Source organism: Xyrauchen texanus, chromosome 46, assembly GCF_025860055.1.
Source record: "Xyrauchen texanus isolate HMW12.3.18 chromosome 46, RBS_HiC_50CHRs, whole genome shotgun sequence".
Taxonomy (NCBI): Eukaryota; Metazoa; Chordata; class Actinopteri; order Cypriniformes; family Catostomidae; genus Xyrauchen; species Xyrauchen texanus.
The window spans coordinates 8,459,651-8,477,130 of NC_068321.1; the positions used below are offsets into that span (position 1 = coordinate 8,459,651).

The window sequence follows — 17,480 nt, forward strand, 5'->3', positions numbered from 1 at the left end:
CATATGCAGATAAATGCACAAACAGTAAGCTCTATGAATATATATAATAGTACAAATATATTAGTACACAAGACAAGTTAATTACTTAATGGAAATGGCCATTGGAAATACATATTCCATGTTGTGGCCAGTTGGAGCCCTTGGTGTTTCTGAAACAAGCATTTTGTCAGCAATCATCCATTAGTGAGCAGCTGGCACCCCATATATATATATATATATATATATATATATATATATATATATATATATATATATATATATATATGTACAACAGATAGGATAGTTCTGGTCCTCGAATCTGATTGGATGAGAGACATTCCATTAACACTGATGGTCTAACACCATCAGCACTTGTGCGCTTCACTCTGTGTATCACTCCACTTGTGTCTGTCATATTAAACTAAAGTGCTATATAGGGGATGACTCTTGTGCACCAGCTACTGTGAAATAGAGAGGAATATCCCCGCTTGAACGGCTATTTTTCCACTGAGGAAGCTGATCTTCAGAAAGCAGACAGCATCTCTGCTTGGGTGTGGCAACAGGTGATCACACAAGCTCCATCTCTCTCTCTCTCTCTCTCTCTCTCTCTCTCTCTCTCATACACACACACACACACACACACATCCAACCATCCTTGTTTACCCAATAACTTAATCGAAACTGCACAAGCCGTGATACTATTTCTGAAGTGACATTTTTGAATTACTAACGAAGGCTTGGATGCATCATTTGTTTTGAACCAGCAACAGCAGATTTTGATAGATTATGTAATATAGTAATTCCATGCACAAATACATTTTTATGACTGTGCTCAGTTTTTCCTATTTTATTTTTTTTTTGATTTACTTGATCATTAAACTGTTGAATATAAGCAATATCACACTCACAATCACAATCTTGCTCATGTGATATTGCTTATATATATATATATATATATATATATAGCTACACACACACACACACATACTTTTTTTAAAATATATATAATGACAGACTTGGTCCACCATACAGACCACAATACATCCTTAGGGGCCGTTCACACAGACAACAATACCAAAACAAAACAAAAAGCTAGACGCGTTTTTAACAGTTGACCTTCTTTTTACCTTGACACGGCGTCTTAAAAAAACCGCTAAAAACGGCGAGTGGCGGCGCAACGGTCAAAGACGTTCTTGTACCGCTTGTGTTCACATGAAACAATAAAAATAAACTACATGTGCGGTGTGAACGGCCCCTTACATTTGACATTTTGAATGGTTCTTGCGTCCCGTCTGCGCTCTATTCGCGTCAGAGCAACGTCTTTGGTTGTTGCGTCGCGTGTTTTAAAGACGTCATGTCAAATTAAAAAAAGTTTTAACGTTTTAAAACTTTTAATGACGCATCACGACAACGCTGCGTTCTGTTCTGTTGCGCTATGTAGCTGTTTTGTACTTCTGTGTAAAAGCGTGCGCGCTTGTGCGTAGGCTACCTGTTCACAGAAACGCGCAGGTGAGCAGGTTTTGAATCACATGATCCTCTCTATTGCCTATGCAAGTTATTTCAGGCGATATTCTCTGAAGCTCACCTTCCGCGTTTAATATTTCTGGTCAGAGAGAAGGAATGGAATGAACTGCTGGCAACATCGACAGTTTCTGTTTCACGGATGAAATGCTTTGTTGTGTCACTTTAACGAAATAACCTGTTGCCTGCCATTTTTTATGAAAGGATTCATCACAAAGTCGCGATGTGGCGGAGTCATATGATTCTTTATCTGACATGTCTCGCCTATACGAAATCTGCAGGTAAGGGTTATCATGTAGCCTATCTTTCTAACTGTTTGGTTTTAATTTTACTGAATTGGTCAGACATTATTATTACATTTAGCGCAAGTGAGGGTCAATGTAATCCATCGCGCGGAGTCTCTATGAAATCTTTGACGTCTTTCATTAACATATGCGTAAATAACTTCATGAACAGCTGACAATATAGTGTAATTATATGTATTTTACATTCCTTATGTGAAATAATGTTTACAGTCTTTCTTTTTTTTCTGGAATGTACTTTCAAAATGAATTTAAATATGGAAAATTGTCTGTTTCATAGAATAACCCATAGGCTACAGACAATAAAACACACAAAACATAAATTACAGTAAGGTACTATGCGTAATTTCCACCTTTAAACCTGCTAAAGATTCTCATATTTCAAATTGCTTTTACCAGTTCATACCGTTCATAGCAAGCATTAGTTCAGCTCTGTGTTTGTCTACCAGAATGAATAACAAAACTCAACCTCTAGGCTAATGGAAACTTTGTACCTGGAAACAGCCCGTTTTACACAGCTGCTCCTGTTTAATGATTAAATGAGGATGTTGGCTGCAGAAAAATAACCCTACTTAGCAAATACAGACATACAATTAATGACTGGTGCTATAGCAACCCGTCCCCCAGGGATGGGGTTCAAAACCATGACCTTGACATTTTTAGTGCCAGTGAGCTACAGGAACTACTTACTTCTGGATTCTTCCTGCCTTCTTTGAATAGATGCGAATTCTAAATATTTGAAAAGATAAAGTTCAACCCCAAATTGATGTGTGCACTCGTTTTCATGCCTGAAAACGTATATGTATCAGGATATGACTGCATATCAAAGATATGACATACAGTTGATCTGGCATTTCATCTTAATAAAACCCCCAAAAGCAATCTGTCCACTTGCTTGTGCTTACTGGGCACTAACTTTCCTATTAGGGAACAGAAACATACTCTACTTAAGTACACAAATGTAATTTTGTGAACGCTTGGCCATAACATTTCAACTGTGTGATTCTTAGTTTGTGAAGTGCTATGGTGGTAAAAACCTCAGTACTGTAGGGGGCGATAGAGTTGCTCATGTCATGCTATTACTCAACTTGCTAGATATAAACATGTTCAAAGTCTGACTAAATATAACTTGCTCAGCAAGATTATTTTCAAACTGTTGCTCTGCCATGAAAGTAGTTGATCTGAAAAAGGAAACTGAACATACTGTACAAGACTACATAGAAGAAGCTTCAGATGACTAGTTTATGCTCAATAATTGTGTTGCATTATGAATTGCTTTCTGACACATTTCGGAACACAACAATACAATGAGGACAGAAACATACTTTATGCAAGTGTGCAGTGTCTGAATGTTCGCAAGCAGTATACTGTTGCTTGCTGTTTAGAACTTCATTTTACCCCTGAACGAAGAAGAAATTCTCTGGCAGTGTATCTGGGCATGAAGAGCCCCTATACTGTTGCAGCTGAATTCAAAACAGTACCTGTTATCTCGCTACTTATTGTTCATGCCAACATGCTGGCCTGCAGAGTCATTGGTTTAGTTATTAACAGCTCATTAGGGAGGTCATTTTTCCCATTTCCACTTTATGTTCTGTAGCAAGGATCATGCTGCAGTGTACTACATTATACTACAGTTTACTACATATAGCATGTTTCAACAAACAGTGCACCACAAAAAAGTGTTTGTAAAAGGACAAACTAGCTTCTACCAACTAACCTGGCCTGATTACCTCACTTTGCTGGCCTTCCAAAGTTTGTTGCTTGAAGTAATACAACCTACTAATAGACTCTATCCCAAGCTGAGGTTTTGTAGGAGTTCCGTAGTTAAGTATAGCTATGCCTTTGACTTGCAACATGAAGTCTGGTCCACTTTGTAGCATTTTCTGGCCAAGAACCACTCACTTAGACTCTATGAAAATGTCTGATCAGCATATACAAACCAAGTACAATCTAGTTGTTTTTATGTGCTGTTTAGGAGTGAGCTTACATGAAATAGTTGATACTGCAATTATAGTCAGGCATGGAAAAACTCAATTGGAGCTTGTGATTTTCTCAAGTGCTTTCCAGTTTTGTATGCAAATGCATCATACGGTCAGTGTGGGATGTCAGTCTGAGACTGTGAAAAGGCGTTCCCCAACATTATTCCAGAGATCATGGAAAACAGCATAGGCAAACTCCATGTCTGTAATGTGCTCTCTAGATGATTTAATAGACCAGCTAGATGTTTATTAAACATTAGTGTCCATAATTGAGACTTTAAGTTGTTAGAGCTTTCAAATGCACTCTCTTCATGAATGATGGCTAAAACGCCATTATCCATACAGAGCATTAAGTTCATTAGCCAATTTCCATTTTATTGCATAGAATAGTATATCTACTCCAGGCAGATGATGATTATTATACTTTTATATATATATATATATATATATATATATATATATATATATATATATATATGTGAATGTGAAGCAGTGCTGATGAAGAACAGCCTCACCTGTGTGTCAGAATTGAGTTTCACTCAACTCCCCTGAGATTAGATATTTTTCACAAGACTCAAGCAAGGTTACGCCAAAAAAGAAGTCATTGTTTTTAGCCAAGTGATATGTCGAAGTCTCATACAGGTGCAGTCATACAGATGTTCTGTGGATTGTACCAAAAATTCCAGTAGTTTATAGTACTTTCAGTACTAGTCATTGTAGTGATAGCTTACAAAGAAACCCAGTCTTGTAATAATAGTCAGGGAAAACCTGGTCTTATCAGGGAATTTAAAAATGGTGTTTTCTAGTTAAATAAATAAATAAAAACATTTAAGAAATGTTATAAAATCATAAAAGTCATGGAAATATCTTAAAAAATATTTTCTACTTGAAAAATGTTGTACTTTAGTAGATAATGGCTATTTCTCAATGTGCGTTCTTTTGTGTTCTTATGTTCTGGTGGACTCGTTCGATTCCAATCCTCAAGAACACCAGTGCAGAGAATGCAGGAAAATACCCGGATATCCTTGAAATCGAGGATGCATCGAATGGTGACTTTTGGGCAAGATCTTGGTTCTACGGTGGCAGACAAAGGACATTTATCATTTTGTTTTGTTTTTTCCTAGAGAGTTTCCCATTGTAAGCTTGCGAAAATCTGATGGTTCGTGAGAATTGTTATACTCCATCAACATTTGTTGTTTTTGGGCATAATTTGAATACAGTAATAAACATGAATAAAACAAGTGTTTACAGACTTTATTCTTTTAACGTATCACTAGTCCTGCCCCACTGGTGTGATGATATTAATGCGGTCACTGGAGTGATAATGCCAGAAGTTCTCTCACTGGATTCAAATGTGCTGTGACGGTTAATTGCACAACAGGAATATAGCAGCACATCTCAAAGCTCGCAATAGACGTACTACGTCCTCCCAAGTTCATTCTTCCAAGGTAGCTTGGCAAGACTGGTCTTCATAAGAACACAAGTCCCTTCTCTGCATTCTTAGAATTGAGCAATACCCACAGTGTAGAGTAAAATTTACTTACAAGACATAGTTATGTCCGTTCAAAACAAAATCTATCTGAATTAAAATTATTTATACATTTCCATATCAAATAATCACAAACAACTGGTAAACTCATTGAAATTCATTGGTCGAATAGGACAAGACAACAAAATTTAAAAATCGAGTTGCCTCGAAAGAAAACATATAATGTTTACTCCCATAGAGAAAAATATAAACAAACCAACAAAATATGTAATTACAAAACCTAACCATGATTTTATTGGCAATTCACTGTTGTGTAACAGAAGGATAAAAACTTCCAAAAATATTTTTTTTCGAGGGAAAAGTGATGGGTGCATATGATTAAAAAGTAATTAGTTACTGTAATCAAATCATTTTTTTGTAAAAAAAATATTGTGTAACGCATTACATTTACATTTCTTGTAATCAGATTACAGTTACTGACTTTCAATGAAAGTAATTACTTTTAAGTACATTGCTTGCGCTTAAGCATTATGTATAATTCATTTAAAATATAAATTAATATTTACATCTGTTAGCGTTTCTGTGACAGGATGAAGGGGGTGCAACAATGAATGAGAAGGAAACATAGACATTGTTAATTTGAGCGGTAAACAAAAAACTTTTCTAGGGAAAGTGATTTAGAAAGTAAATTAAAAATAAAATAATGTGATTACGTTTTAGATGAAATAATCAGTAGTCTAATTCAATTTTAGTGAAGTAACTAGTAATTTGTAATGGATTACTTAAATTGAGTTAGTTACCCAGCACTGCAAGAGAAGTGTATTTGATTGGTTGGTCCAAAAGTCTGTACAAGCCAAGTTGTTCGATTTTTTACGAATTTGGCATGTCGTGCAAATATTTACGACTTGATACTATGTTGCTTATAACTGCTGAATGAACATTTTTCTTTCTTCTCTCTCAAAGGTCCACTTTGTAACAGTGTGCCAGAGTTCAAACATGATCAAACTCAGTCGGTTTCGGGGACACTTGGCTCCTGCGTGGTCCTTACCTGCACAGTCTTCATGGGTTTCAACCAAACTGATTCAGACTGTGAAGATCATCTGGAGTGGACCAAAGATGGCACAGCTCTTACCAACCAAACCATCTATCCTCAAAATATAAAAGGCTGGTGAGTATATACTGTAATGCATTACAATACTCAACACTGTATACACTTAACTTCAAGGGTTTTGATTATCCAACATATAGTAATGCAACCCATTAGAGTGAAGACACAGTGTGCTATGGTTGTAAACTTCACATTTTGGCAAATGCAAATCCATGCAATTCTTTAATGAACATTCAGTCTATATAAATGTACTGTGCAATGTGTTAATTATTTGTTAATCTGAATACTTGACAGGTACAACGATGAAGGGCACATAATTGAGAGCAGTGACATAACAGTGACCTTGAGAAGTCAAGCTGATTTTGGCATCTACTCCTGTATGGTGAGGAACAGCACGGCGCAATTCAACATAGAAAAATACAGTAAGCATTATAGTGCCTTCATTTTATATATATATATATATGACATAATTGTAGACTTATTTTTTTGCTTTTATATGAGTAAGCTTTTATTAAAAGTCATTGCCTACATTAAATATGGTTTAACGTGTCAAGAGGAGCTAAATGTTCTACACTCGTACTGGTAGCTGAATGTATTATCAAATTAGCCAGAATCAAGAGGGATAAAATTGCTTACAGGGTTTGCCATCGTTATTTCACCATGGCAGCAAAGTTGTAATAATGAATATAACTTTAAACTGACTGACTGACTGACTGATTTTTATCCTCTGCTTAGTACTATTAGTAGTATTGAACCTGGAACATTCTTTTAAATATTTATTTTATCCTGATATTCTTTTATTATTCAGATATCCTCTCAAACATTGTAGTGAAATATATTGAGACTCTTGTGTGCAGTTCTTTGTTAGTATTAAACTAAATGGCATATGGCAGTGTTGATTATTAGATGGTTATAAGTACTATAAATCATAGAACGGCTCAAAGTCAGTCGGGGCTGAAGAATATAACTTTTTCCCTTTTTTATCCAAAGAATTCCCTAGCCATACAGGAGCAGTCATGGCATCGGTGGTCTTGTTGGTGGTACTCGCTCTCGCAGCAGTGGTCTATTCCAAGTGCCAACTCAACTTTAAACTGTGGTATAAGGACATTTACGGGGAGTATGAACTTAATGGTTAGTCTACATACTGTTTGTTGAATACCATTGCAAAGCCAACAGTCTTTTCCAAAATTTGTAATTTTTTTCATGACTTTGCATTTAATTCCATGCTTCAAGCTCTCATTTTTTTGCTCTTTCTCAGATGGCAAAATTTATGATGCCTACATCTCATATGTCAACAATGAGAATGACAGGAAGTTTGTCAACTTTATCCTGAAACCTCACTTGGAGAACAAGTATGGTCACAAGCTCCTCCTGAATGACACAAACATCCTTCCAGGATCTGGTAAATATAAATGTCCCAACATGATCAAACAGGAAATCGACTTGTTGCTTCTGAATGTTCATGTACCCTGAAATCGACCCCATTCTCATACCCAACAAGCGTCATCCCCATCAGACATTTTGACATCAATTAAAATGTGTTTACCTTTTCTGTGGTGCTACTGATTGGCTCATTGCGCTAGTAACCTCTGAGACATGGCTTCTGGTCCCAAGAAAACCAGGAAGTAATCACATTAGCAGAAACAATGATGAGGGTTCTACTCTAAGTTCTATTGTTAGTTTTTGACCATTTCTTTGAAACCAAAACATTAATTTAATTGTGTTTGATGCCCCCAGAGCCCTCTGCAGAGCTGCTAATGAACATTAGCCGGTGTCGACGGTTGATTGTGGTGCTCTCACAGTCGTATCTTGAGCAGGAGTGGTGTACTACCAACTTTAGGTAAAACCTACTGTGTATTTATGTTACTTTGACTTGTTTACATTGCTCCCACACTGCCTTCATATGTTTACTTAAGTTTAGTTTCAGAGTGCTACACTGTGTAATTTAGTGAGCTCTTACCTTAAGGGATTTTATTTAGTAAACTTTAAGACAAATATATATATATATATAATATATATATAATCGAAATTAACCTGATATACCTTAATTATAAATGTTTTTAGTTTTATTGTGCACAGTATATCATTGCATGTTATTCTAAAAAAAAAAAGAAGATCCGTCCTCCTCCCCAGTACCACTTGTTTAAATCTGCTTCAAAGGGATTGAATGTATGTCTGATTGTGGATCAGCATCATGTCTTACATTCTCAACACAGAATGGATGTGTATGTTCTAGCAGTAGCAAGTCTTTGTATTTGCTCTGCAGCAGTAGTGCAAGCAGTGTAATTTCAGCAGTTTAAAAAAATCTGAGATTAATTGCAATTAACTATGAAAATAATCTAGATTATTTTATATATGAAATTTTAAGTTATTGTCAGGCCTTTCCCATTAATTAAATAATCATCTGCTCAAGTTAATTTGATTTAACTGTGATTTGTTTTTTTTTAGATTACAACGATTATTGTGCACTTCAAATTCTGATCACATTTTACTAAGCAAATATGGGAATTTTTAGCAAATATAGAAATGTCATGAACCGCGCTTTTTGTGTTTAACATTTTTAGTTACTAAATATTAAAATTGAGGGATTATGGGAAAGGAAGTTGATTCGAACTTCAGAATCTCACTGGAAATAGTGGGTCATCTGGGTATTTCTTGCTGTTTTATGACTACTGAGGATTCGGACGTAATACTCCATTGACATGTTTTTGGCTAACAATATAGTAGAGAATTCAGACATAGTGACACACATAACAGCGATTCTATGTCAATGATCAAGTTATGGATCTCTTACAAAAACAACACAGATTTGACAACCAGTGTGAACTAGTTCTTTTGTTTAGTCAACCTCTCACTTAGACTTTGGGAAATGTTTAGTATTACTGTAATTGGTGCCATTTTAGTGCATTTCTATCTTTATACTGTGGAAGGCTTTGTTTGGAAAATGTTAATAATTCATTGTAGTGTTACATATTGTTTTTTTTTTCTTTCCTAAGGAGGAAGTAAAAGGGATTTTAAAAGGAAAAGAAGTGTAGAGTCCATTTTCAGCACTTTCAAAACCTGAGATTAATTGCGATTAACTATGAAAATCATGCAATTAATTAATTATTTGAATCGACTGACAGCACTAAATATAATTAAATCTATCTATTTAGGTTTGCTGGGTTCCAAACACAACAGTGTATATGTAAAATAGATCAAGACTAAAGTTGACTAAAAAGAGAGACATATTTAAAGTATTTTAAGTATTTAAAATATTTTTATATTTATAATGTTTTATGCCATTCAACCACTGTTTTTAAAGCCTTAAAGGAAATGATGTATCCCTATTTTATTATATGATTCCAATTTATATATGAATTAATATATGAAGTACACCTTATGAAGTATGACAATTTGTATGACCATTAATTGTCATAATCGTGAAAGCTCTAAAACAGACAATTAATCGCCATAATCAAAATTATTTTTTTAACAATTATTCGTCAGCCAAATTTCCTATTTGTGACAGCCCTAGTTGTCATGTCTGAAATAATAGTAACCAATAATATCATAGCCTAACATGTTTCACCCCTCATTATCCAATCAAATTCAAATGGATTAAAACAGGACCCTCCATACAATACATTATTTCCATCTGAATACTCAGTTAGTTTGTTTAACTAAAATATGTACCACATTATGGAAGTTATATATGTTGCAAATGCCATGTCATGTTAACTTTCAACAATTTAATCTTTTGATGCTTCCCGAATGTTCAGACAGGGTCTCTGGCAATTGATCGAGCTGTCTAGGAAGCCCATTTTCATCTTATTTCAATCCCAGCAGAAGGAAATTAACCCGACTATCAGTCAACAGCTGAGAGAGCATCAGCCACAACTCAAAACTCTTTCCTGGGGAGCACACTCCATGGTGAGAACCTGACAATGCACAAGAGACTGCCATAGTGACTGTCTACTTTTTCAATGTCCAGTTTTGGAAGTGTTTTTCCCATCTACTGACCCAATCGATTTCTCCCTTCCCCTTACCTTTTTCTCTCTTTTCTTCTTACAGACACCTTCCTCTGGGTTTTGGAAGGAGCTAGCCTTGGTAATGCCACGTAAGGTGATGTTTCACAGTGAATCTGTGGGTGATCCACAGACTTTGCTGCAGGGGGATAAAGACCCGATGCTCACGCAGGAGCCTGATTACCTGGACTGCAAACCGGATCCAGATCCTGCAGGAGACCTGGGTAACAATGGATCTGAATAAACATACATCTTGAACCGATAAAGTTCATCTTTATTGAGTGTCATGCCAGCGATGGAAAAACGTTCTGGATTAGTATGGGATTAGACTTCAGAAGATGAAAGCATTTTTTTACTTAAGGATGGGCTATATATGTTATACAATTTGTATACAGTATATTTAGTGGAGCTTGGTAAGGTTGCTTGGATCCATGTGAAATGTACAAGTGTTTTACAATATTTCATCACAATCATATTTATTAAGCATGTGTTTGTCTCGTAGGTCTGCGTTTACCCATCTACAAGACCCTTCCCTCCAGAGCTCCAGTTCTTCCTACTGTCCCGGATGCGACGGCTGAACCTAGAGCCCCAGAGATCGATGTGTCTGACCTCGGCTCTAGGAACTATGATGCTCGCACAGACTTTTACTGCCTGGTTACAGAGGACGATTTCTGATATATAATCCTGTTCCCTTTTTCACTCTTAAATCATGTGGTCACTTTTTTGTCAATAATATCGTTTTTTTATGTGTTTAGCTGGCAATTATTTTGTTTATCTGCTATTTTATATTTTGAACATGGAAAATACTTTTATGCAAAATGTTTAATAACATTTAATCTGCAGTCGCTGGCATTGATGTTCTGTATATATTTTAATAAAACATGTTGTTGGGTTTGCTTTTTGATTTGTTTTGAGCAAAAAAAGGATAGAAATATTGTCTAAAAGGAGTGAATCGCACAAAGACTTGTATGGGTATCCTCTGGTATCTGGCACCAAGACATTAGCAACAGATTCTTCAAGTCCTGTAAGTTGCGATGTGGAGCCACCGTGGATCGGATATCCCACAGATGCTATATCCAATTGAGATCCGGAGACTTTGGAGGTCGGGGCAACACCTTGAATTCTTCATGATGTTCCTCAAAACATTCTCAAACAATGTGTGCAGTGTTGCAGGGTGCATTATCCTGCTGAAAGAGGCTACTGCCGTCAGGAAATACTATTGCCATGAAGTGGTGTACCTGGTCTGCAATGATGTTAAGGTAGGTGGCACATGTCAAATTGACATCCACATGAATGGCCAGACCCAGGGTTTCCCAGCAGAACATTGCCCTGAGCATCACATTCCCTCCACTGGCTTGTCGTCTACCCACAGTGCATCTTGATGCCATCACTTCCCCAGGTAAACGACACATTAGAACAATTCCATCCATGTGATGTAAAAGACAACGTGACTCGTCAGACCAGATGACCTTCTACCACTGCTCCAAGGTCCAGTTCCGATGCTTTTGTGCCCATTGCAGGTGCTATCAACGGTGGACAAGGGTCATCATGGGCACTCTGACTGGTCTGAGGCTACACAGCCCCATAAGCAGCAGGGGGCGATGCACTGTGTGATGTGACACATTCCTCCCGTAACCATCATTCAATTTGTCTATTGCCCTGTCCCAAATGGCACACTTCGGACTTGTGGACTTCCTCAGAGTCCACACTTCGGTGACGTCATGTAGTGCAGACTTATAGGGCCCCTAGCGCAAGTCCACAAGGGCGCATTGAGAAGTATTTTTGGGACAGACTCGATCGTGAAGCGTGGTTATTGTTGGACAGGAGCTGCAGGTTCGGTTCGGGGAAATATGCTGCCTATTGTTGTTGTTTTTACTATTGTGTTTGCGAGATGGCTTGCCATGCAGAGAAATCACATTTATACGCTCCGACGTCGTAGAAGACAAGATTATTTTTCATGCATACAAATGCTGATGTTATGCACGGAGGAAAGGGTAAGCAAGTAAATGTTATTGACTTTGTAGATAAACATATAACTTGTCAAAAGTCGTTAATGCATTAAGTCATTATTATTTGATTTACTGTTTAATTTTCTTTTTCTTTATATATATATATATATATATGTATATACATGTATATATATGTATATATATATGTATATATATATATATATATATATATATATACTATATATATATATATATATATATATATATATATATATATATATATATATATATATATATATATATATATATATATATATATATGTATTTTATATTTTTTATGTGTACCTTGTTTTTTTATGTCGTTTTTAATTTACAGGTTTAAATATCCATACTTCACTTACATATGACTCAGTAAAGCCCTGCCATTCGGTTCTATATAATCAATCGTTATGCGATCAGCCTATTATTCAGCGCGCTATTACTATGTTTGAGACATCAACCACTGGTCGATGGCCATAATGTTTGTATAAACTGTAGGTAACAACTGGTAAAATGTACACAGTCATAAAAACCATAATGATACTTTCACTTAAATATTTTCTTCTCAGCCATGTTATCAATTGTCTGTGTCCGTGAGCGAAAGCGCTCTTCACACCAGTTGTCTGATTGGCCTTTCGCAAGGACTCCTGGGTACTTGAAGTGCGTGAAGCCTGGATCTATGCGGGCTTCGCGGAAGACCGCTTCAAGGGTACAAAGGGGGCGCTGCTGAGCACACTTCAGAGCGTTAAAATGCTAAATGGGACGGCCTACGGACTCGTAGACTCAGCGAGCACGCGCAATTTAAGTCCACGAGACCGAAAGTCCGCATGAAGTGCGCCATTTGGGACAGGGCTCAAGACTTGTGCCACAGTAGACCTTCTGTAAGTTGGGACCAGACAGGATAGCCTTTGTTGCACCTCCACGAAGTCGCCGGGTTCGGTTCAGTAAGACTTTGGCTTCGGGTTTGTAATTTATGAAAAAAAATATACAGGCCTTCCGAACTTGTTTCGCCTACGCGCGCTCACTCACACACACACACACACACACAGATACGCGCAAACGGATGAGGGGCCGTTCACACTGAACGTGATTTTGCGTGCATCTACTCTGTTTTTTATCGCAGGTGTCAAAATATTTAACGAGAACAAGTTCAGGCTGCAAAGAGGTGACTGTTACAATTTTAACACTATTCCGGATTATTCTGCACCAAGCAAAGTTTCAGCGCTTGATAAACGGCAATGTTTTTTCTTCTTCTTCTGCTCTAGTCCGCTGAGGGGCCGCCGTGGCTTGTATGTTTACCGTTATAATAGCCTACTGTAACGAATGTTGCCTAAAATGCTTACATAAAATAAAGCCTTTTGTAACATGATAAACAATACACTGCAGCATCAGAATATTAACTCCAGGTGAAAGTAAATAAGACAGAACTATATTACTATTGTATACAACAAAGTAATAATAATAATAATAACATATTATAATGACAATCTGGACAACAATAAATCATTTTTGGGTTATAATATTAATATATACTGTACAATTGATTTTCAAAATGTTTCGGGGTGAAGTAGTAGGTTTTGCACAACCTGTTCACACACATTCACACACCAACATATATAGGTAAATATAGATTTTTTTATCACTGTATTGTGAAAAACACTGGAAAACGTGCATTAATTATCCTTAACTAGATTTTTATTTCATTAAACATTTTGAATGTACTTGGCTACAACGGCTGATAGGAAAAATTTAAAATTATGATTTAAAATTAATAGTAATTTTTTTGTAAATTTTTTGGGAATGGGGCCCCGGGTTGGTTGATTGCTTGGGGCCTCAGAAAACCCGCCCCTGACCGGAAGCACCCCACAAGCCTTGCTGTTTCAGAGATGCTCTGACCCAGTCGTTTGGCCATTTTCAAAGTCGCTCAGGTCCGTTTCTCCTGCATTCAACAATTTGAGTACAAGAACTAAATGATCACTTAGCATCTATACACAGACCTTGACATGTGACCTCGTTAGAAGATGATCAACATTATTTGCTTCAATTGTGAGTGGTCAATGTTTATGTATAATGTCACCAGTGTATAATGTATACAGTATAATAATAATACTTATTGTTATTAAATTGTATATTTATTGTATATAAAACTATAAAATGTGTAGTATATATATATATATATATATATATATATATATATATATATATATATATATATATATATATATATATATATAGCCTATGAAACATATATAGCATACATGCATTGTCCCACAACAGTAATGAGAGATTTTTTCACATTACTGTGTGCTACTTATAATTAAGGGGGATTAATTATATGAAAATAATGTCACAATTCAAAAATTCTTAATGCTCCTAAAATAGGCTTCATTTTATTTATGTAAAATATCATTTAATTTTTAGCTTTTTAGGTTTCACACTCTATAAAACTTGAAAACGTATGTTTTTTTTTTTTCATTTTCATTATACCTGAAAAATACAATCCCCAGTTTGTCATCGCTGTATTATAAATCCCTGGTTTTGCCCAAAATATTTCGAGAGTGGTTAAAGGGTTTTACTAACTTCTGCAGCGATTATTTACCGATTCAACCAGTAGATGGCAGCAGTATATTACAAGAGGCCATCTTGTATTATGTAACTAGCGTCAGAAGCTTAGATATTTTATAGATTTTAAATTTTATATTTTTATAACATTTAAGATAAAACCACCTATATACATCTTTAATTTAGTAAGTGATCAAATATTATGATACAATGTTATTGTCATTTCGCAGAACCTACTGTCTTCTGTCTATCGTGCAACAGCTAGCTGCAGTTAGCAGAACTAGCAATCTATTGAAGTTCCGAATGGTAGAAGATAACATCACTGTCTGTTTTCCCTCACAAACTGCCATTAAAAAAAATGCCATTATCAACCAGTCAACACTATCAAGAGAGCAGTCTGACTCATTGTTATGGGTGTGACTCACAGTGTGGATGTTTTGTACCCTGCAATTTACTGTGACGTACATAGTTGCCCCAGTCATTGCCCAGAGCTATGTGACAAGAAGTCAAATTCATAAAATTTTGAGTGTGCAGCACAAAAAAAGGTTTAATATCTTTTAAATGTCACCCGCCTATATCACTACTGGAGACATGGCGTTAAGGCGATATCTGAAGAATCTGTGGTTTAGCAGAGGTGTTGGAAAAGTGAAGGCTCTTGTGGAAGTCATTTGTTTAGGGTGTGGAAGATGATTGTTAATGTCTAAGCAAAGAGAAAGTAGCCTATGTAAATAGGGCTGGGAAAACATTAGAGGTGGATGGAAAAAAGTAGAATCAAAGACAAGGTGGTGAGATAAGGTGTTTTAAAAGGATAGTTCACCCAGAAGTGACATTTTGTCATCATTTGCTCACCCTTGTACTGTTCCAAACTTATATGACTTACTTTCTTCTGTGGAACACAAAAGAAGCCAAATGCTAGCCTCAGTCACCATTCACTTTTATTGAATTTTTTTTAATGTTTTTTTTGTTGTTGTATTTTTTATTTTATTTTTTTGGGTCAGGAAAGTCCACATATTATCATATAAGAAATTATATAACAGTTTTTTTAATAATGCATATTAACTCAATGCATTTATTGCTAAAACTGTGGAGGATGTGGTTAGGAGTCGTGATAAGGGTGGTCCCTTATTTTACAATTTCAAAAGTGGCAACCCTGAGCTCAATCGACAGCATTTGTGGCATAATGTTCATTACAACAAAAATTTATTTTCACTCTATTTCTTTAAAAATAAAAAATTTAATATGGGTACTAGTGAGACATTTACAATGGAAGTGAATGGGGCCAATCCATAAACGTTAAAATGCATAGTTTCAAAAATATAGCCATAAGACATAAACAATATGCGTGTTAAAATGATTTTAGTGTGATAAAATCAATTAACTACCTTTTCTGTGTAAAGTTATCTCCAGTTTTACAACTTCTTTGCCTTGACAACGTAACTTAAACACTAAAATCATGCACAAATTATTATTTAAACAACTTTTCAGCTCATATAATACATGAGTTTTAACAGACAAATGAATGTAAGTGCTTTTACAAAATTATAAGCTTAATATTTCTGCCTTTAAACATGATTATAATAATGAAAGATTATAATATCCACTGGAATGGAAAAAAAACTAAGCTGACAAGACACAAATTTCCACTTTATTTGCTTTTTATTGTGTTTTTATATGAACATAGACCTATGACACTTGCATGCATTTTACAATGAAATTTAAGTTGAATTATAAAATACACAAGATATTTGATAACGATAAAAGGATTTAGAGGGAACATTCCATGCATTCTTAAAGGTCCTAAAAGCCAGACCTCTCGGCATGATTAATTCATCATACTGTAAAAGCATTTCCCACATATTATAAGTTTGCAAATCATTCATAAAAGTCTGACAACTGACAATTCTGTGCTGCATGCTTAAATATAAATTGAAAACATACCAACCCAAACCAAACATTCAACATTAGGTAACCACAATAAAAACACGTTTATACAAAAAAATTAACACTACATGTTAGTGCTCATATTGCACCATATTCCATATGTTAGTGCACATATTGCACACACACAAACACTTTGGTTTATTTCGAGAATTTGACAACAGAAATTGTGTATATATATATATATATTGCTAACTAAGAGCAGTTTTGTATTGCTCTTCCAATTGCATGTAGGAAAAACAATATTCATTTGGCATATTATGGTGAGTTAAACAATCTTAATGCAACTTCATCTCTGTCGTGATGGAATGCTGCATCCTTTCCATTAACCATTTGTGTGAGTTTTAATGCAACCATATGCAACATTTACATTCAAACATTTGCATGGTATTTTTCCATACTTAATGCAACATCATAAAAATAAAACTCAAATCATTATTTGCACATGAAACAACGATACATAATTTGCTTGTGCTTTTTGTGCATACTGTAATAAAAAAAGGAACAAAAATATAGAAAACCCAATAGTTTTAAACAGACTAGTAAGATAAAGTATAAGCAGATTTGTTATGCAAGCAGGCAGATAAACAGCATGAATCTGTCCAGC

At 35.6% G+C, this 17,480-nt stretch overlaps 1 protein-coding gene across 1 annotated transcript; it reads left to right on the top strand.

Moving 5' to 3' along the window:
- Window positions 1–1,347: 1,347 nt before the first annotated feature.
- LOC127637952 (single Ig IL-1-related receptor-like) lies at window positions 1,348–11,296 on the top strand. The gene is made up of 9 exons (XM_052119227.1): window positions 1,348–1,781; window positions 6,234–6,438; window positions 6,673–6,800; window positions 7,369–7,509; window positions 7,637–7,780; window positions 8,116–8,218; window positions 10,140–10,290; window positions 10,432–10,609; window positions 10,888–11,296. The coding sequence occupies exons 1-9, from the start codon at window positions 1,724–1,726 to the stop codon at window positions 11,058–11,060; spliced, it is 1,281 nt and encodes a 426-aa protein (XP_051975187.1). The 5' UTR covers window positions 1,348–1,723; the 3' UTR covers window positions 11,061–11,296.
- Window positions 11,297–17,480: the final 6,184 nt, after the last annotated feature.

Excerpts from the sequence above, each read along its gene's own strand:
- LOC127637952 (XM_052119227.1), top strand. The coding sequence starts at position 1,724 with ATGTGGCGGAGTCATATGATTCTTTATCTGACATGTCTCGCCTATACG. Across the intron at positions 7,781-8,115 it reads AAACATCCTTCCAGGATCTG|AGCCCTCTGCAGAGCTGCTA; the intron begins GTAAATATAAAT and ends TGATGCCCCCAG. Across the intron at positions 10,610-10,887 it reads AGATCCTGCAGGAGACCTGG|GTCTGCGTTTACCCATCTAC; the intron begins GTAACAATGGAT and ends TTTGTCTCGTAG.